The following is a 22,103-nucleotide window of genomic DNA, read 5'->3' on the forward strand; positions in this document are numbered from 1 at the left end:
TATTATACACATCGATTAATTTGCGTTCCGTTTTTATTAAAATGTTTATAACTGTGGCGGCCCACCACCAGAGGTCCAAAAGGGAAAGACTTAAAAGGAAGAGACTCGCGCTAATTCTTTCATGTACTTGAGATACATGAGATCTATTCATATAGCACCTCGCTCTAAGACACCTCCAGGCGTCTAAAAGGCAGGCTCCCACTACAATACCTTACTGATGAGTCGAGTAGTGGGGGTCGGGACGAAACGCAGCAGTGGATAACAACAATATTTTCGCATTGACTACCACACGAAGCCAAATAATTACAATAATTTTTAATTTCTTGAACCTCTTTGTGTAATTTTTTAAAATAATATATTTTATTTTTTTATATTTTTTAAATATTATATTTATATACACAAATTGATTAAATTGTTTAAATTTTTTAACAACAAGGAACGTTTTGTTAAAATATAAACAACTTACCTCCCATATCGAGGAAAACTTGAATCTGGCTGGCGAGTAGATCGGAATCTTTTGCGAAAGTGGCTTCTTCCACGCGTATTTGCAAAGCTTCGGAGAAGTTTTGACTAAAATAGATTACACCACTGAGCTTTGCATTTTGTACAGCCTGTCTTGCCTTGGGAATGTCTTCATAATACTCCTGAAGGCGAAATATAAATAACAATTTTTTAAAAATACTGTAATACATTGATTATTGTTACTGCGTCATCCTGTCAATTTATATGGAAACGTATAATGTATATTATATTTTTTAAATTTCACACACACACACACAATTTACATATATATATTGAATAAATTTGTGGGAAAGGTGTTAATGAAAGAGAGAACTCCATTCACAAATTGATTGTCTACAGCATCGTTTGCCTATATCACGTTTGTCAACAGGTCATTTGCTTCAAAAAATTATTGCCTAGAACTCGATTGCCTACATTCTTTTACACTGGTAATATTATCGTATTTGTAGATGTTACATTATAAGCAAAAAATTTCAACTGTGATTTAAATCTATAAGTCGAATTTATTAATATTAAATCTTATAGGAGACCGTGTTATAATTTAACCGTGAGAATTAAAAACAATGAAAAATCTGTATACCTTAAAATCTGTAAATAATTAATTCCCTTTGCAAAACATATTACCTCGGCTGAGAGATAATATTCTTCTCAATAAGAGCTAATTACATCGTTTTCTTTCTCTTCAACGCTCGACATATATTTATATCATTTTAAATGTAAAAGCAAAGTGTGTAAGCAAAGTGTTAACAAGGCAAACAGACCTAATTGTAGAAGCATCGTTAATTAGCTTGACCTGTTTCTCATCGGTTTTTCATTAGTCAAATTTATTGATTTATTGATTGTCTCTACAACTTTTTTGTTTTGTTTTATCTAATTGTTGTTTGCCTATGTATCATTTTGCCATACGAGCGTTTTCTTTTATATTTATAAGCTGTGCAATAATTATATTTATAATTGTTCGATAGATTTACTTGGCACTTTGCCCTTCTTATATTTGTATTGTTTTATACATATAGAGCCTTTTCATTATTTATTTTATTATATTTATAATTGTTTTTATTGTGTAATAAACCTATTTAAAGTTAAGAGGGCTACAGTAAAATTTTATCGGGCAGAAATAATGCCAAATCAGATTTCTACCCGAGTATCGACCACGTATTACTTCATCCTTATAATTTACATTAGACAAAGGTGATATGTATGACATCTGGAGAGCACACGGGTTGGAATGTGAACACGCCAGTTCGATTGTCTACAAGTATTCTCTGCTATAAAAACATAAATTTTGTTTTAAAACACAAATATTCTGCTAAGACCAAATCTCCGTTTTAAATGTACAAAATATTTTCTCACGTAGTATAATCTTAATTTTTTATTTGTACGCAGAAAAATGAATGTAGGCAATTAAGATGTAGGCAATAATTTTTGCGTGCAAGCAACCTATCGGTAAATGATGTAGGCAAACGATCTTACTATAGCAATCAATTTATAGGCAAAAAGTGCCATTTTTTTAAGAAAACATGAAATTGTTTTAATCATATATATTCCAATTATACATTATTAATTTTTAAATTGTTGTACCTGTGTAGCAATAGAATTGTCAAATTTATGTAGAAATCTACAACTGAGGTTACCAAAATGACAAGTGAGTTCGTCACTCCAAACATTGCCAAAGTTGCTGTCGGAATTACAGTTTTCGACTTCTTTGTTGACGACACCAATTTTCAAATTTTTTGGATCATCACCAATTGCTATAATAAATACGCCCATTTGAAGTATCGGAAATACTACTGCGAAAATTAGTCCTCTGAAAAAATGTGTCAATTATTATTTACTATTATTGTATTTAAAATATGGTACGATTAATAAATTAAAATTTTTTTTAATATAATGTTTTGTATATAACAGTTCAATGATGTACGAAAATAATACAAAAAGTGGCAAGTTTTTAAATTAAATTAATTGAATTTCTTAATTTTTTTTTTTCTATAAGTACATATCTTGCCTATTCTACATTCCCTATATCTTGTATATGTCCTATAATACCCTATATATATAATATGTATATCCCCTAAAAGAATTAATTATTAATACATAGATATATTAATATATATGGTATGCATATATTTACCCATAATCACGTAAAAATTGAGTGCCATTCTTTGTCAATAGTGCTTTATACCTTCTCAATCGCGAAACTGGACGTTTTGAAACTGCTTCGTACTTCAAGTATGCCTTAACAATTCAATTTATTTATGTTATAAAATATTATCGATTATATAGCTTTTTATAACAATAATTAGGGTATAGATTATTTTTCTACATATGTACTTTTGTTGGTTCACAATGTTGATTTTGATCCTGGTGCAAGACGTTACCGCGCATATCTTCTACTTCGGATCCTTGAGCTTCATCCAAAGTGACTGTATTATTTTGGATATTGCATAACTTCAAAAAAGCTTCTTCTAAGAACGAACATTGGTATCGCGCCAGCAATTCCTGCGGTGCTGATTCCGCTAACAATTTACCACATCTCATCAAACCAATCTGTATAATAATAAAAATGTGCAATATCTAATTTATGTCATATATCGATCAAAATACATTTTTTACATGAAATAATTTTTTACATAAGTGCTAGTATTATAGAACTATTTTAATAGAAAACAAAACGCACTTTATTAGCATCTTTAGTTTCTTCAATGTAGTGTGTCGTGATTAGTACTGTAATACTTTCCTCCTGAGTAATCTGGATCATGTAGGACCAAATTCTACGCAGAAAGGACACACACAAACATTTTCTTATTATTATTCTTTATTCTATCAAAAAAAAAAAAGCAAATTTTACTTGCTTCTCTCTCAAAACTGGATCCAACCCCACAGTGGGTTCGTCGAGAATTAAAAGTTCGGGCTTGTGGATCAACGCTACTGCAAGGGAAACCCTTCTTTTTTCACCTCCACTGATGTTCTTTACCAGATGATTATCTGAGGGTAATTGAAGCAACTCCGAGAGGAACCTCTGTCTCGTCTCTTAGAAATAATATGGGGAAGCTGTAGTTGCTTGAATTAACTTATTATACGTTATGTAAGTTTTCTCATATATAATATGTACCTATATGTATTTATGTATACGAATAATATTTAAAACAAAAACTGATACCATTTAAAAGGTGTTTACTGATAACATCTTAGGATACATATGACGTTTCACATGCGCGCGTGTGCTATAATATTTTTTTTATTCTACGTCTTACCGATCTCCTCATCCTCGAGACCGTTGATTCTACCAAAGTAGTAGAAGGCACCGCTTACGGAAAACTCTCCAACCAAGGAAATCTCTTGCGGCATGTAACCTACTCGAGGTCCAGGAATGCCAGAACTCTTACTACCCGGATTTCCTCCCAAGACCCACATCTCTCCACTGTCAAGATTTCGAATTCCCACGACACAGGACAGCAGAGTGGTTTTGCCGCATCCACTCGCTCCCAACAATCCGTATCTGTTTAAAAAAATATTTCGCTTACATGCTCCATCTTATGTTCAACAATATGCTAAATGAACGAGATCCTTTTATCTATATTTTCGTATTTCAATATTCATTACAAAGTTATATGATTATCTTTTCGTATATTTTGTGCAAATAGCAAGAATTTAAGAAATGGATGAATGTACGTGGAGAGACGGTAATTTATTAGACGTGTCTCTTGAATAATATTAAAGTTGTGCAGATAATCAGAAACTTTTTGTTAATTTTATTGCTCTTCCTTTTGTTTCGTAAAGCATCTTCTTGATCATACTTTTTGGAAAATTTGGAGCGTAAATGAATATGAAGACAATTAATCTGTTGTATTAATTGGCACGTCGAAAATTAATAACAGTTACTTACATGGAATTCCTTTGTACGGTCATATTCAAATCGTCGAAAACTAAATCTTTCCCATAACGTTTTACAGCATTTCGAATGATCACGGCATTCTGTTGTACCATTTTGTATAATGGTACTTGATCAGTTGAAATAGAACTATTTTTTCTCAAATGATTACTTCCTGGAAATGTTGACTATTTAAAAACCTGTTAAATTGAAAACAAGAGATATGAATAAGTTTACGAACATGTTATTGATTTTGAATAACGATTTAAAAGTTTGTATGCTGCATCAAATTATACGGTAAAATATGGCAATGCATTTTTAATTGGCTGTAGCAGCCAATTTGTTGTTGTATCAGCCAGTTTTTGTGTAGACGTAAGAGAAAACGTCTTTAAATTAACTACGATATAAAAATTTTATTTAAAAAGCATTAAAACCATTTGGATCCAAATAGGAAGATTTTAATTGGAATTCAAAAATATATCCTACTTAAGTTTCATTGTGTGTAATAAAAATGAAAAGTCGTACCAGATTTGAATTATTATATATTCTTCACTTATATTTGATATGGGATTCAATTTGGGCTAGTTTATATTTTCTCTTTTATACAAATGATACATGTCATTAGAGTTCAGTAAATAACATAGACAATACATATGTTTTACTTTAATTAAATTTAATTTATAGTTAATTAGGACTGTAACATTTGGGTTTTCATTTTTTATGTGATATATCAGTTCTTACGAGGAGTAATAATTCTTGACATAGAATTGATGCTGCTACTACTTGCGTGGTAATAAAAATTAATATTTTTGAAAATTTTCTGAATGCGGCTCTGTCTATGAGTATGTTGTATACATAAAATGCAAAATAACATAAATTAGTAAAAAAAAAACTACTCTTATGCATTTTTACGCAAACAATCAATTATTCCTGGAAAAATAAGTTAAAAATAAATTATAAAACAATATTATATATAACTAAAGTGTGAGAACATTATTTTTATGTTAGTTTATTAGCACACTATGTGAGATGTTGTAATCTGATATCATCCACTAGTATTTTATACTAGTGTTTTATACAGGAAATGCGAAATAATGATTAACACTAATGAGAAAATAAGTTTGCTGCGGACGACCTTTGTATACCTGGCACTCGATTTTTAAAAGATTAAAATTTTTATACACAAAATAATAGTATTTCGTTTGTAGTTGTTTGTGATAACAATAATTTCGTTTCTATTTTCTTATATTAAAAAATAAGAATGCTTTCATAAAAAATCACTGTCACTCGATTTTAAGATAGAAAAGATTGTTAATATATTTTGTTTCATAATCGTTTGTAGTTGTTTGTAGTAATTTTTCGATTATTCGTAGTTGTTTACAAATTACAAACGATTTTTTTTAACAATAAATAGTTCAAAATAAACCCTAATAAACAATGCTCTCCATATCAAAACATTAATAAGAATAAAGTAAAGGGTAAATTCGAGAGTCATCGATAAATAGAATTAATACATATAAAAAATTAGAAATATTATTAAAACGTTTTCAAAATGCATACATACCATGTTTCGGCTCCTGGATTGAGTCTTTTTGCTGAAGAAATCTCAAAGCTCAAAATGTTTTGGCGGTTATTACACATATACCTTCACAAATCCAAAAGCTTAAAATGTTTGAGCGGTTATTACACACATTCCCTTTGAACTTTATAGAAAGATGTGAAGTGATGCGTTTGACGTTCTACAAGACAAGACACTACGCGAAAACTAAACTTGATTTTATATACAAATAACTACGACTAATTGTAAGTGTGTGTGGGTGTCTCTGTATCTAGATCTAACTATGCTATTAATTTTTATATTTGTAATTCAAATGAAACAGTATATCTTTCTGGATTATATAATCATGTAATCTTCATACGTAGAAGCAAGGACACAATTTCGATTTTATTTTTAATTAATTTCAAAGAAATCTGGAAAAAAATAAAAAATTACAAATTTTAATGAAATTTGTAGTTTATTAATTTTTTCAATTTTAGTCACGAAATTCCCTTGTAGAAAAGTACTACTGAGCACTAGGAGTATTTTGAGGCACTACTGTACTACAGCACTACTGTACTACTACACCAGCGCAGTAGTGCTGCAGTGTAATATATTTTGTTGCAGTGTACAATAGTACTGAGTAGTACTTTTCTACAAGGGAATACAGCGCTCAATATATTATGTATATTTTAATCATGAAAAAGAAAATTTATTCTGTAAAACTATTGCGAAAAAATTTGACGGGACAGAAACGAAAACGTCAAAAACGCTAGTTTTATCAGTAATATAGGCGTCTCCTGCATTCCCTTAATGTAGGAAAACCACTTTATATACTGCAAGTAGAGATCAAAGCTATCTAATAACGTTTTCTCTTGGGATACACTGAGTTAACCTCGCACTGCAGTTGCGTGTAAGTGCTATATCAGTGCTACGCTATATTAATATTATTAATATACATATACAACATGGTGTACACTACTTCATGCTATGGTGTTTAATTCTGCTGCCGGTTGACTTCTATTTTCAAATTTTAAATGCCATATTGGCTCTACTCCGTCCCTTTGAGATTGTGTAGCAAAACCCCACTTCGTGCATAAAATTTGCACGTTGTCAATTGGAAGTGACGAACATAAATTAAAGTACAAAATACAAAATATTTTAAAGATTTACTTTAATCATTTACTACAAGAGTCTAGAATAGATAATATATAATAAATAATGCTAAAACAATATTAGTACTTGTGTTTCTGTTTTTCATAAATAAAGTTTTGCTGTGATTCGCAAACTTTAAAGTGAATTCAGTTAACATGTGTCGAGTATGTCCATGTTTTTCTACTTCATATCTGCCGTACTGGATCAGTCATTTTGAATTTTGCAATTGTTCACATAGCGTTTCTCTTGATTGCATTATTGGTTACCAGATTCCGGCTTGCGCTATACCACTTGATAGCGCGTTGTGGAATCTGGCAACTCTGACTGCGAACACTGTGTTCTATCTTTTTTATGTTTAAATATTTGATTGTAATGAACAATGACATAGCACTTGAGAAAACGAACATTTTTTCTTTCATTCTTTACTCGTTTTATTTTTAATACTATTATAGTAATTCTACAATGTGCTCTTTATTTTCTGTTTCTTGCTGTTTGTCTCTTGTCCACTCTTACCTTTTTGATCAAAAAGCAAGAGACAAACACCAAAAAACAGGAGACAAAGAGTACATGATATTGTATGTGAATGAAGAATTTATGTATTTTTAATTGAAAATAGAGAGAGCGAGATAGAGGAAGAAGAAGAAGAAAGCAGCAGTAACAGCGATAACGAAAGTCAAGTCATCATCGTCTGCGAACACTTTCGTCACTAAAGATGGAACTGTATGGAATCAATTACCACCTGCTGATCATCAGACTCCATTGCACAACATTGTTCGTCAAAGAAGTGGTGCACACCGATTAACAGAAACAATGTCTGTTTATGACACATTCAGATGCATATTTATTTAACGAAATGATTGACATTGTTATAAGACACATGAATAAAAAGGCAAGAAAAGTTTATGAGACGTATATGTATCTATAGATCGAGCATTGGAGAAGTGGAGGTACAAAAGCTTACATAGTAATGAATATAAGATCTGTTCCTATTGCTTGAAATCCCACAAAATTTTTTAATTTGAAATGAGATGAACATATATTTGCGTTGAAAAAAAAAATGAGTGAAGATGCTAAGTGCAAATAGTGCAAGTAACGTAAATAGGTCAATTATTATGATTATGTGTTTTTTTCTTATTTATAAAAGAGAATGTACGACAAATAATATTGTGTTCTTTTTATGAACTTTACTCTCTTCTCAGATATTTGGATGTTTAAGTCCGCGAAGAATTTTAATTAACTTGACATAAGTACAAAATATTAAAGTTTAAAGTAATTTAACTAAAATCTATTTTCTAACGTGATTTGTGCAAGGTTCTTTATTAATACGCGTATGACTAATTCATAATAGTAATTATATATGCAGCATATCGTTACATAACTTTTCAAAGTAATTGGCAGAATTAGATTATTATAGATTAATATTATATTATTATAAATTACTATAGATTAATTTATTATATTATATTATTATATAATTATAGATTATTATTAATATTATAGATATAGATCAATATAGATTAATATTATAGATTATAATTGATAATAACGCACAGATATAATATTAGTAGAATATTCCAGAAAGTATTTACTATAATCCTTGAGGATTCTAATCTAATTGCCAGTAAAAAATTCATTAAAAAACAGTGAAAAAATCAAATGTATACTAATCATTTAAATTATAATTGCAATTCTCACGATTTAATCATTAATATTAACAAAAACTTAATCTTCTAATACATGAATCAATATGATTATAAAATATAATTAAAACATAAAGAAGAAATATGTATAAATTATTGTAAGCTGCACAGAGACGCAATTTATCGATACAATATGATTTAGATCATTCTGCGCATGCTTAGAGTAGAAAAATTATCGAGAAAGACGTACACCCACGGTAATTAATTCTGTCCCTCGGAAAATTTCACAAAATAAAAAATGACCACCTTTCTATATTAATTGTCACAATCCATGCACGATTAACGTTACAACTGAACCTTATCGTGCATGAATAGTGACAATTAATATAGAAAGGAGGTCACTTTTCATTTTGTGAAAATTTCCGAGGGACAGAATTAATTACCGTGGGTGTACGTGCTTTAAATTTCGTGAGTAGTCGTCGTTACATGACAGAAATCAATCATTAGCGCCTATTATATACTGACAACGCATGAGCTTTGTTAATCATTGTATAATTATGTCGACTCTTGTGAATAATATAAAAATAAAGAGTATTCTAATAAATATTACTGTGAATTACATAATTGTGTTACATCAACAAAGTATCTTTATAAATGTGTATGCATCCGTTCTAATGTTAAAATAATTAAGTAAACCATTCAAAGAGTATAAATTTATTTAGACTGTCGATAATTATAGAAGCATATGTCTGGTAGAATTTATTATAAAGAATTATATTTAAATTTTTGCATCACTACACAACACTCACAAATTATTATCATTTAAATACTTCAATTGTTGTCGATAACAATTGTGATTGTTTCGTTCAGTTTCAACAGCTCATAATACACGACATGTCCTATCAAATACAGAGCATTGCTTTGTAACCGTGGAATCACTTTTGAATCGTCGAAACCAGTTTCAACATACTGTTTCCGATGGAGCAGATTTATCATATGTTTCCGTAAGCAATCGATGAGTTTTAGCTACACTTTCCTTCAAATCAAAATAGTGTACAAGTACACATCAGAAAAACAACTTATTGCGTTCCATTTTAATTCAGTTATAGAAAAGCATGTGTAAATAAGGATGGCGTTTGTTGACTGAATTTTAGTGGGAGAGATAGAGAAACGTTCATAATTCAAAAATGACATAAGTAACAGATATCTCTGACCACAGTATATGCAGCTAGAGACATCCAAACGTGACCAGCAACTTTTAATGCAACCCTCTAATATAACGTTATTTTTATTCATATATATAATTGCGTATATAATTCTATAAAATATTTTATATAATTATATATGAAAAACTTTTTCCGAGTACATAATAATCATAAAATTTTATATGTATACCTTGGAGTCCAATTTTAGAATTCACTTGCTATGCTCTTCCAGGTGATTCTTCTTTTTCTGTTTCTTTCTGAATTGCCTCTATTTAAGTTTCTATTTATCTACTTACGAGGGTGGATTAAAAATAAACGAGAATTTCGCTCTGGAACCTAGAGAAGGTAAAGTAATTTCAAGATAATACAACATTATAACAAGATCGACATCATCTGAGCGGTGTCTCCTATTTGGTGTAATTACCCAATATAACATATATTGATCTTATTTAATTCACCGCAAACTTAAATTAATAATATATGTAAACACACTAAACACACTAAAATGTAATTGAATATTTTATTTTTGAACGAGGCAATTTTTTACATAATATTAATAATTTTTATGCAATTAAATAATTTATCAAAACTAAATATAATACCTACATTGGTTATTCTTTTCTTACTTAAATTACTTATCACATTTTGTTATTTGAAAACGCTTTATATTGCTATCATACACAAGCGGTTAAAATTTTATATTATTCTTAGACTATTTAATAAAATAAAATGCAATTATTAATTTAAAATAGAACTAAAGCAAAGGAGTATCTAATTACGATTTATAAAGTAAAAATAATATTACCCATGAAATTTGTTTCTTTAGAGTGACTAATTATTTATAGTCACACATTTTTAGATGAACGTAATTATATATTTTATTATAGCGAATTCGATTGTGTGCACTCAGTGCGCATTAGTGCACATCAAAACCTGCGTACACAAATTGATGTAAAATCATGTATTTAATATACACCAGGGTTAGGAAGTAACGCGTTACTTGTAACGGCGGCGGCGTTACCGTTTTCGTTACTTTTTTCTGTCTGTAACGGTAACGGTAACGTATTTAGCCGTTACTTTTACCGTTACTTTAGTTTCCTATTTTTAGTTTCCTATTCAATAGATCGCGCACTGATTGCGCGCCAATAGCGCGCGCTGATCACGTGCATTCTGGAAACTTATGGTACATTTCCACTGAGCGCGTCACGCGTCGCGTCGTCAAAGGAGAGAAAGAGAAGTGTTGTGTATTTATATAAACTTCTCTCTTTCTAAAAACAAATAATATAGAGAAAGAAGGCAATGAGCCAATAATATCGTTAAAATCTTTAAATTATAATCTAATTTTTTTCTCTCTTTCTCTCTTTCACGACGCGACGCGTGACGCGACCAGTGGAAATGTACCATTATTGTTAATTTCTTTTAAAAATATTTTCTAATAATTTTTAGCATTATAAAAAAAAAGTAACGAAAAAGTAATGAATCGTTGCATTTTAAGTAACGGTAACGGTAACGCGTTACTTTTCGAAATTGGTAACGAGTTACTTTTTTGAGGTAACGCGCACAACTCTGATATACACATAAAATCGAATTAAACCTCTCATGAAATCCGTAACACATTTTATTGTGGTATTAAATAAAACATGATTACTTAATCCAAAATATTTAAATTTTACTTTTACACTGAAATTAGTGTACAATAGTCTTAATATGCACTAGTGTATATCAGTACGATGTCCAACCGAATTTTCTTTTAGATATATAAATTCTTATACAATCTAAAGTTCATACTATATAAGTATATACAATCTAGTATAAAATTCTATACACATAAATCAACAAGAATATTTTTGTATGTATGTACATTGAAATTAGATAGAATATTCTGCATATTTGCCTAAATAAATTCTATAAATTATGCAAAATTATTTTCTTTTTAAAGAATTTTGTTCACGTTTCTGAATAATATTACGAAGACTTCGACCTTCCACGGAATATAGTTATGATAAGAAATAATAATATCCACCCTACAGTTATTAAGAAGCCAATATAAACTTCTGGCTCAGATATGGAATATCCTTTGTAGATGATTCCTCTCAATGATACAGAGGACAAGTTTGTTGGCACTAAATAGCTAAACCAACGAAGCACTTTTGGCATTCCCTGTACTGGCCACATACATCCTATAATTTTATCAATCTATTAATTAAATTTGTATATTAATAAAAATTTGATTTACTTAATTCTTCTTAAGATATTGTTCATATTAGTATAAACTAACATTTTTTAACTTTTTACATTACTATTATCAATAATATAATAATGTATTTCTACGTATAACAAAGAATTGTAAATTCAATAATAATCAAATTAATAACGATATATTCTGTGTAGCAATACTAGATTAAAAAAAAAATTTCCCGAAATATAAACAGTAAAAACTCACCGTTGAGCAATACTAACGCGAAAAAACTTCCGGCCGCACCGTAATGCGCTGCAGTATGATTTTTGAACATAACAGAAAGGACGAAACCTGAAAACGCATTTATACAACTGATTAGTATAGTTTCCAGTTTCTGAATTATTACTATGTTAAATTACTATTATATACTTTTTTTTTAATATCTACATTGTATTGTATAAAGTGCCGTACCATACATTAGTCCGCTAAAACCATTAAGGAATATAAGGACCATTACATTAAATATCGGTCCTTTACATTCTAGGCCCCATATAGGAAATACTATAAGCATTATCATAGCAGTATGGATGATGATGACGATGCTCTGAATAAGAATGTGAGACAGTAGAATTTCTTCTGTTCTGACCCCTATCACATATTTATATTACACATTTGTATTGTTGTAGTAAGAAATAAAAAGATAAAGAAGTAATTGTAAAACATAATTTTGTACACGACTAACAATATGTTTGGAGATACGGTAGTGTCTCGGCGCTAAGCCAAGCGCGGCGACACTACCTGGTTACTTTACGCGAGCCAGCGAGTTGCGGCAGATTGAGATTATCAGATTTCAATAACTGATCAAGATCTATATACGCTCAATCGATAGCCACTATTTATTAGTAAATTACCTTGTACTACGCTTCGATTCCAGACGCCCTCCATCCTATCTGTAATTATTAAAGTAGTAGAAACCGTGGCGGCTAAAAAGAAACTAAGTCTGAAAGAAATATAAATAATTTATGAACAACTAAAAATTAGTTTTATTCAACTGAGTTAGATTGATTATTGCTTACCCTAGCATGTATGTTGGTGCTACGTAATCTGCATAATTGAGGTCGGTCTCACCGTAAATGGGTTCTTCAAACTGAAAAGAATGGAATTTTATTCTTTTAATCTATTTCTATATAAATAAGTGAGAGGAAGAGAGAAAGAGAACGATTTTGTTAAAATATTCAAAAATTAGTTAGATATAAATTTGAAAATAATTTTGTTAGGTCATCCAAATTTTTAGACTGAAATCAGTTTGAGATTCTTATTTAAAAATTGTGATGGTTTAACAATATTATTTTAAGATCTGTATCTAGTTTAATTTTTTAATACTTCAGCAAAATACTTCTTTCTGTAGAGATATTCAATAATAACTGATTATAAAATATATTTACTCGAATGGGTGGATCGGCCAATTTTGGCGAATATTTGCAGTCTCTCATGATATCCTCATAAACCTTTAAGAAACGATCGAATAATTTCTGCTGTATAAAATATCCAATTTGCATATCTACAACAAAAGCATTGTAGTAATTTTATACATGATATTATATACATCTATTAATTTGCGTTCCGTTTTTATTGAAATGTTTATAACTTACAATAATTTTTAATTTCTTGAACTTTTTGTGTAATTTTTTAAAATAATATATTTCATTTTTTTATATATTTTAAATATTATATTTATATACACAAATTGATTAAATTGTTTAAATTTTTTAAACATAAGAAATTTTGTTAATATGTATACAACTTACCCCCCATATCGAGAAAAACTTGAATCTGGCTGGCGAGTAGATCGGAATCTTTTGCGAAAGTGGCTTCTTCCACTCGTATTTGCAAAGCTTCGGAGAAGTTTTGACTAAAATAGATTACACCACTGAGCTTCGCATTTTGTACAGCCAGTCTTGCCTTGGGAATGTCTTCATAATACTCCTGAAGGCGAAATATAAATAATTATTTTTAAAAAATATTGTAATACATTGATTATTGTTGCTGCATCAACCTTTCAATTTATATAGAAATGTATTATAATTTTTAAATTTCAATTTATATATAAATTGAATAAATTTGTGAGAAAGGTGTTAATAAACGAGTGAATTTTTTTACAAATCGATCGTCTACGCTCTACAGCATTGTTTGCTTATATTACGTTTGTCAACAGTTCATTTGCGCCACAGAATTATTGCTTAGAATTCGGTAGCCTACATTCTTTTTTTTGCACTGGTAATATTATCGTTGTTTGTATATGTTATGTTATATTATAAGCAGAAAATTAACGATTTAAGTTGATAAGTCGAATTTATTAATATTAAATCTTATAGGACCGTGAGAATTAAAAACAATAAAGAACCAATGAAAAGCAGACCATAAACGGTCAAGCTGGATCTTGAGTGCTTCTATGATATAATTGTGTGTGAATTTATTTACGTATGTAGATTTTTAACTGCGTACCGAATTTATTTCACACTTAAAAGACAAGCTCTTCTAAACTACTGTAGTAATATCACGACTAGCAATTTAATTATTTTTGATGCTTTTTGCGCATCTTAGATCGATATTAATAATATTAAATGACATATTAAAATCTGTAAATAATTAATTCTCTATGCAAAGCATATTATTTCAGCTGGGAGGTAATATTCTTCGCAATGAGAATTAATTACATCTTCGTTTTCTTTCTTCTTCAACGCTCGACATATATTTATGTGTAAAAGTGTAAAGCAAAGTGTGTAAGAAAAGTGTTAACAAGACAAACAGACCTAATTGTAGAAACATCGTTAATTAGCTTGATTTATGGCTCGTTTCCCATCAGTTTTTCATTAGTCAAATTTATTGATTTATTGATTTTGTCTACAACTTTTTTGTTTTGTTTTATCTAATTGTTGTTTGCCTATCTATCGTTTTGCCATACGAGCGTTTCTTTTTATATTTATAAGCTGTGCAATAATTATATTTATAATTGTATTTATTGTGTAATAAATCTGTTCAAAAGTTAAGAGGACAGTATAATTTTATTACGCAGAAATAATGATGAATCAGATTCCTACTCGAGCGTCAAACAGGTATTACTTCATCCTTATAATTTACGTAACGTTAGACAAGTTCGATTGTCTACAAGTATTCTCTACCATAAAAACATAAATTCTGTTTTAAAATACAAATATTCTACTTTAAGATACAAAATCTCCAAAATATTTTCTTACGTAATATAATTTTAATTTTTTATTTGTACGCAAAAAAGTGAAAGTAGGCAATCAAGTTGTATGCAATAATTTTTGTGTGCAAGCAACTTGTCGGTAAATGATGTAGGCAAACGATCTTACTATAGATAAGCAATCAATTTGTAGGTAAAAAGAGCCATTTTTTAAGGAAACATGAAATTGTTTTAATCATATATATTTCGATTATATATTTATTATTAATTTTTGAATTTTTGTACCTGTGTAGCAATGGAATTGTCAAAATTATGTAGAAATCTGCAGCTGAGGTTACCAAAATGACAAGTGAGTTCGTCATTCCAAACATTGCCAAAGTTGTTGTCGGAACTGCAGTTTTCGACTTCTTCGTTGACAACACCAATTTTCAAATTTTTTGGATCATCACCAATTGCCATAATAAATACGCCGATTTGAAGTATCGGAAATACTACTGCGAAAATGAGTCCTCTGAAAAAATGTGTCAATTATTATTTACTATTATTGTATTTAAAATATGGTACGATTAATAAATTAAAATTTTTTTTAATATGTTTTGTATACAACAGTTCAATGATGTACGATAATAATACAAAAACTGGCAATCTATTAAATTAAATTAATTGAAATTCTTAATTTTCTATAAGTATACATCTTGTAAACATATTCTACATTCCCTATATCTTATATACCGTATATATATCTATAATATGTATATCCTCTAAAAGAATTAATTATTAATATATATACATATATTTACCCATAATAACGCAAGAATTGAGTGCCATTCTTTGTCAATAGTGCTTTAAACCTTCTCAATCGCGAAACTGGACGTTCTGAAACTGCTTCGTACTTCAAGTATGCCTTAACAATTCAATTTATTTATGTTATAAAATAATATCGATTATATAGCTTTTTACAACAATAATTATGGTATAGATTATTTTTCTACATATGTACTTTTGTTGATTCACAATGTTGATTTTGATCCTGGTGCAAGACGTTACCGCCCGTATCTTCTACTTTGGATCCTTGAGCTTCATTCAAAGTGACTGTATTATTTTGGACACTGCATAACTTCAAGAAAGCTTCTTCTAAGAACGAACATTGGTATTGCGCCAGCAATTCCTGCGGTGCTGATTCCGCTAACAATTTACCACATCTCATCAAACCAATCTGTATAATAATAAAAATGTGCAATATCTAATTTATGTCATATATCGATCAAAATACATTTTTTACATGAAATAATTTTTTACATAAGTGCTAGTATTATAGAACTATTTTATTAGAAAACAAAACGCACTTTATTAGCATCTTTAGTTTCTTCAATGTAGTGTGTCGTGATCAGTACTGTAATACTTTCCTCCTGAGTAATCTGGATCATGTAGGACCAAATTCTACGCAGAAAGAACACACACAAACATTTTCTTATTATTATTCTTTATTCTATCAAAAAAAAAAAGCAAATTTTACTTGCTTCTCTCTCAAAACTGGATCCAATCCCACAGTGGGTTCGTCGAGAATTAAAAGTTCGGGCTTGTGGATCAACGCTACTGCAAGGGAAACCCTTCTTTGTTGACCTCCACTCATGTTCTTTACCAGATGATCATCTGAGGGTAGTTGAAGCAACTCCGAGAAGAACTTCTGTCTCGTCTCTTAGAAATAATACGGGGAAGCTGTAGTTGCTTGAATTAACTTACGTTATATAAGTTTTTTATATATAATATGTATATGTATTTATGAATGTATACGAATAATATTTAAAACAAAAACTGATACCGTTTAAAAGGTGTTCACTGAAAAATATTTGATACAGCTGAAACCTCTTGGAATACATATGACGTTTGATATACGCGCGTGTGCTATAATATTTTTTTTATTTTATGTCTTACCGATCTCTTCATCATTGAGTCCATTGATTCTACCGAAGTAATAGAAGGCACCACTCACGGAAAACTCTCCGACCAAGGAAATCTCTTGCGGCATGTAACCTACTCGAGGTCCAGGGATGCCAGAGCCTTTGCTACCTGGATTTCCTCCCAAAACCCACACCTCTCCACTATCAAGATGCCGAACCCCGACGACGCAAGACAATAATGTGGTCTTGCCACATCCACTAGATCCCAACAATCCGTATCTATTTAAAAAAAAAATTTCATTTACATGCTTTATTTTATTTTAAATGATATGTTCGAACGAGATTTTTCATTTAAATTTTCTTATTTGAATATTTATTAAAAAGTTATACGACTATCCTATCGTATATTTTACGAATACGACGGCAATTCAACAAATCGGTGAATGGAAATGAAAAAATAACAATTTATCTTGTTTCTTGAATAATTAAAATTGTGTAGATAATAATCGCGAATTTTAATTAATTTTATGACATTTTCTTTTTCTGCTATGGAGTCTATTTAATTATTCTTTCTTTTAGAAAATTTCGAATTATTCGTTAACAATTTTGTTGAAATTGAAAATTAATTTATTGTTGAGTTCATTTGCTATTTTGTACACATTGTTCAAATTGAATATCGTTGCTGATCTGTTTGCGACGAACACATTTTTTTTATCAAGTTTTATTCATAGACGTCTTGAAAGCATTGAGGCAGGAAGACCTTACGATACATGTAATATAAATAAGTTATATATATATATATATATTTATTATATGCTCTACCAATACGAGAGCACGAAACGTCATTAATTCAATTCAGGATACTGCAAACCTGGTCTGGTCGAAAACGCCAATAATTTAAATATATTGTGATATATTATTAATAATATAAGATATTTGTTATGATGTATTATTAATAATATAATAAAATGTTACAATATTTTTTTTACATTTTGCACTCTATATCGTTGATAATATTTGAATAGTAAAACGTTTAATAAATTTTTAACGTTAAATGTATCTCTGATTTACATATAGTTGTAGTTATTCAGATGATATATTTTTGATGTTCAACAGGTGGGCCCAAAAGTTTAGAGACATTTGAATTTAAAGATAAGTATAACAGAGAAAAATAAAAAAAAAGGAAATGATTAAGAAATCATTAGAAAAAATCAAGAATTAGAAAGGTATATATAGATTTATTAGGTTAAAAATCTAGTCGGTTAATGTAAATTAAATTTATATTGAGATTGAATATAATATTTTAGTTATTAAAATTTCATATAAGATGACAATATTCAAAGCAAATATAATAGGTGAGTAGTTTGGATAGTGAAAATAATTATTAAAGCGTTATATATTAAAAGAGTTAAATATTGTTTAAATTTCTAAAATTATAGAATGCTACCATCTGTAGAAAAATTAAAAAGTGCGAAAAATTTTCAGATTGGGAAATTTCAAATAAATTTTGTTTCATGCAAATGAAATATTAAAAATAGTAATCCAAATGAAAGAATTGATGCATGAAAAAAGAAAGATGCGGTAGCTCAAAAAATAATTATTTCCACTATTAATAAGAAGTTGTTTTTAAACATAATGGACTGTAACTTCAAAAGAAACGTGGATTAAAATTTTTAGATTATGTGAAAAAGATACAAATCAAAAATGTTCTTTATTGCTAAAGTTCTGTAATACATCTTTTAAAAGGAATTCAAACATCTCATTATATTATATATAAGTAAGTTAAAATATCTGAACGAATGAAAAACAGTTCGTAATAGTCAAAATGGATCTTAGGTGCTTCTACATATAATTACATGTAAATTTATATACACTGACTAACAATTTAACTCGTGATATTACCATACCACGGTAGTTTAATAGAGCTTGCATTTCAAATCTGAAAAAAATTCACACGCAATTATAGAAGCATCCAAGATTCAATTTGACTGTTACGGTCTGTTTCTCATTAGTTTTAATTCTCAAGTTCTTATAAGATTTAATATTTAAAAAAATCCAGCTTTAAGGTACGAAATGTGATAAATATAAAAAGAAACGATGATATACTAATGTCAAAAATATATTAGCAAAATAATATATGTATGTACCAAAAATATACTGCAAAAGGAAATAAAATTTTGTCTACAGGAGAAAGAGCGTGTGTTAGCCTTGACAGCAGATCAAAATAAATTAATATACAAAACGTAATAAATTTGAACATTCGACGAAGTTTTGCAGAATTAAATTATTCAATAAATAACAAGAAGGCGTGAGGTAAAAATTATACAAAAATGCGGTTTGCAGCAGTCAAAAAAGTGAACCTTTACCTTTAATTTATTCTTTCATTGAACTTTGTACGATTTTTTTTTCACCTAGTTATTGAACGTTGAAGCAAAAGTGATCACTAGATTTCGAAAGTAGAGATTTTAAGGGTACATATCCATCAATAACTTTCAAAATTTTTATTGTTTTTTGAAAAAACGAAAAAACGAAAAACTGGCTTCCATCCGCCATTTTGAGGAAGTCGAGGGGATCGTCTATGGACCGGGAATAGCTGATTAGCTGTGAGTATTAATATTTATACGTTTATGTGTCCGAAAACATAACACTTTAAACGCGTTTTCCCGAAAATCACTTTTTTCGAGTCGCCGCAGGTGATAACTCGCGTAATTTTTAATGAATCTTTCTGAAATTTTGATGACATGCGTAAAACATGTTTGGCTACAGAGTAGACTACAATCATAATTATATATGCAATAGTTTTTTTTATATGAGCAAAAAACTAGCGAAAAAAATGCAATAAAATTGAATTTTTTTTCAAACCGCCGCCATTTTGTGAATTTTTATGCAAAAATTTTTTTCGTAGTCTACTCCGTGGAGACACTCATACTGATGAAGATCGTTTTTTATTTTTTTGTTTCAGACCTATTTTACGACCAGGAGGACCTGCTGCGCGGAATTTGATTTATGACAAGCGGCTCGCGTTGGCCTGCATTAAGGCGGCATTTTTTCTTGAAAAAATTTTTATAAGTAGCTAAAAGTGTAATAAAAACAGCCTAAAAACATTCAATGTTATATCTCATTTAGATTTTCTAAAAAAAAATTCACAAAAATCACCCATTTTGACGGCCTACTGATGGATATGTACCCTTAACTTTTAAAATGCTTCTTTAATTTTTTTCATTGAATTATGGTGTTCTGAATATTGCTCAATTTTTAGTATGTTCGAAAGTATTTCCTAGATTTTGTTGAGTAGTGTATAACCAAATATTATAATCAGGGAAAAAATTATATTGAAAAAAATGTAGAATTTATAAAAAGAACAACCACAATGAAAAAGATTGTTATAAAAATAAGAAAAAATAAAAATAAAGGAGAAAAAATAGTATATCTTTATTAATAAATGAAATAAATGAGGATAATGTTTGGAGTGTGGACTCTGATAATATATCTAATATAACAAATAAAAGATCTAATATTAAAAATCTGACGAAATTAAATACTATAATATATAAATACTATAAATATGTAAATGTTGCAAAATCAGTCAAAATCATAGAAGTTGTAGGTTATTCGTAGTATACAATTTGATAATTGTAACTTAATAGAGTATTGTTCATTAATATTCAAGTCAATGTTATTTAGATATATAAATTTTATCAAACTTGAAGCAAAAATGATATGAAGACGATTAATCTTTTGTATTGTCATAATAAATAACAGTTACTTACATGGAACCTCTTGAAACAGTCATATTCAGGTCATTAAACACCAACTCTTTCCCATAACGCTTTACGGCGTTCCTTACAACCACTGCCTCTTGTTGCACCATTTCGTGAAATAGTGATGAGTGCTTGATTAGTGGCCGAACTGTAACAATTTTTTTTTTAGATGACTTAAAAATGAACTGTGATTTACTGAAACAATTGACTTTTTTAAGTGTTATTAAATTGAAATGCTATTCAATTCAATATACAAATATTAATAAGAGATATGAAACGGTTATTATGACTTGTAATAGACAAATAATAATGTTACTTTCAATAATCATATAATATTATGGGAAAGTTACTTTGTAAAAGTAATTAATTACAGTTAGTTTTTTTTTTCAAAAAGTAATTAATTACCTTTACAAGTTATTGATTCTGAAAAGTAATTCGTTATAGTTATAGAAGAAATAACTTTAAGTTACTTTTAAGTTACTTTTTCATCAGAATTTTCACTAGTATCATCGATACTAGGGCTGCATTCAGAAATGTTACCCAACTACCGTCGTGTATTGTTTTTCACCTAATATTAAACAAGAATGATACACAGGGCCATCAGAATAATTAGAGCAATTAAAAAAAAGACTGGTTTACATTTACATGTTATAAAAATTGTATGGCAAAAACGTTTTTCGTTAAAGTAATATAAATGAATATGAAATAGCATGTATACAATGTTTTCTTGCAAACAATATTCCTTTTATGTTCAGTTAAAAGTTGCAAATAAATTCTAGATTCCAAATTCCAGCACTAATCCAAAATATTAATATGTAATCAAAAATATATATCAAACAGATACAAAAGTTCATTGAACGCTTTAATTAAATTTCTTTCTTCTGATTAATCAAATGTTTCGAAGCATTTGTAGCACCAAATGGATATTATCGCACACTAAATTGATAAATAAGAATTTGAATATATATAAAAAGTAACTATATATATATAAAACTATGAAAGTAACTATTAAATTAGTTACTAGTTACTCAAAAAATGTAACTAAATTAAGTTATAGTTACAGATGGAAAAAAGTAACGAAGTTAATATTCTTATGCTTCAGTTGGGGGGGGGGGGGGGGGGGG

At 29.1% G+C, this 22,103-nt stretch overlaps 2 protein-coding genes across 2 annotated transcripts in view; both read right to left on the reverse strand.

The window, feature by feature from the left end:
- Window positions 1-466: 466 nt before the first annotated feature.
- Window positions 467-4,574, reverse strand: LOC108781939 (ABC transporter G family member 23; the record flags this gene model as incomplete). The annotated part of the gene is made up of 8 exons (XM_018550069.1): window positions 4,409-4,574; window positions 3,777-4,021; window positions 3,375-3,552; window positions 3,200-3,293; window positions 2,854-3,069; window positions 2,654-2,757; window positions 2,104-2,329; window positions 467-644 (listed from the first exon to the last, which is right to left on the reverse strand). Coding segments are annotated over exons 1-8 (1,342 nt in total), but the record flags the coding sequence as incomplete, so codon positions are not given.
- A 7,321-nt stretch (window positions 4,575-11,895) lies between these two features.
- Window positions 11,896-22,103, reverse strand: part of LOC108781970 (ABC transporter G family member 23) — a 22,550-nt gene continuing 12,342 nt past the window's right edge. Inside the window, exons 2-15 of the mRNA XM_018550113.1 lie at window positions 20,989-21,127; window positions 17,253-17,497; window positions 16,838-17,015; window positions 16,664-16,757; window positions 16,318-16,533; window positions 16,118-16,221; window positions 15,603-15,828; window positions 13,918-14,095; window positions 13,555-13,670; window positions 13,186-13,256; window positions 13,021-13,109; window positions 12,581-12,757; window positions 12,374-12,460; window positions 11,896-12,110 (exon numbers count right to left, since the gene is read on the reverse strand). Of these exons, the coding sequence (XP_018405615.1) occupies window positions 11,896-12,110; window positions 12,374-12,460; window positions 12,581-12,757; window positions 13,021-13,109; window positions 13,186-13,256; window positions 13,555-13,670; window positions 13,918-14,095; window positions 15,603-15,828; window positions 16,118-16,221; window positions 16,318-16,533; window positions 16,664-16,757; window positions 16,838-17,015; window positions 17,253-17,497; window positions 20,989-21,089 (2,097 nt within the window). The 5' untranslated portion in view covers window positions 21,090-21,127. The remainder of the gene's footprint in view (window positions 12,111-12,373; window positions 12,461-12,580; window positions 12,758-13,020; window positions 13,110-13,185; window positions 13,257-13,554; window positions 13,671-13,917; window positions 14,096-15,602; window positions 15,829-16,117; window positions 16,222-16,317; window positions 16,534-16,663; window positions 16,758-16,837; window positions 17,016-17,252; window positions 17,498-20,988; window positions 21,128-22,103) is intronic.

Source organism: Cyphomyrmex costatus, unplaced genomic scaffold (assembly GCF_001594065.2).
Source record: "Cyphomyrmex costatus isolate MS0001 unplaced genomic scaffold, Ccosl1.0 scaffold932, whole genome shotgun sequence".
Taxonomy (NCBI): Eukaryota; Metazoa; Arthropoda; class Insecta; order Hymenoptera; family Formicidae; genus Cyphomyrmex; species Cyphomyrmex costatus.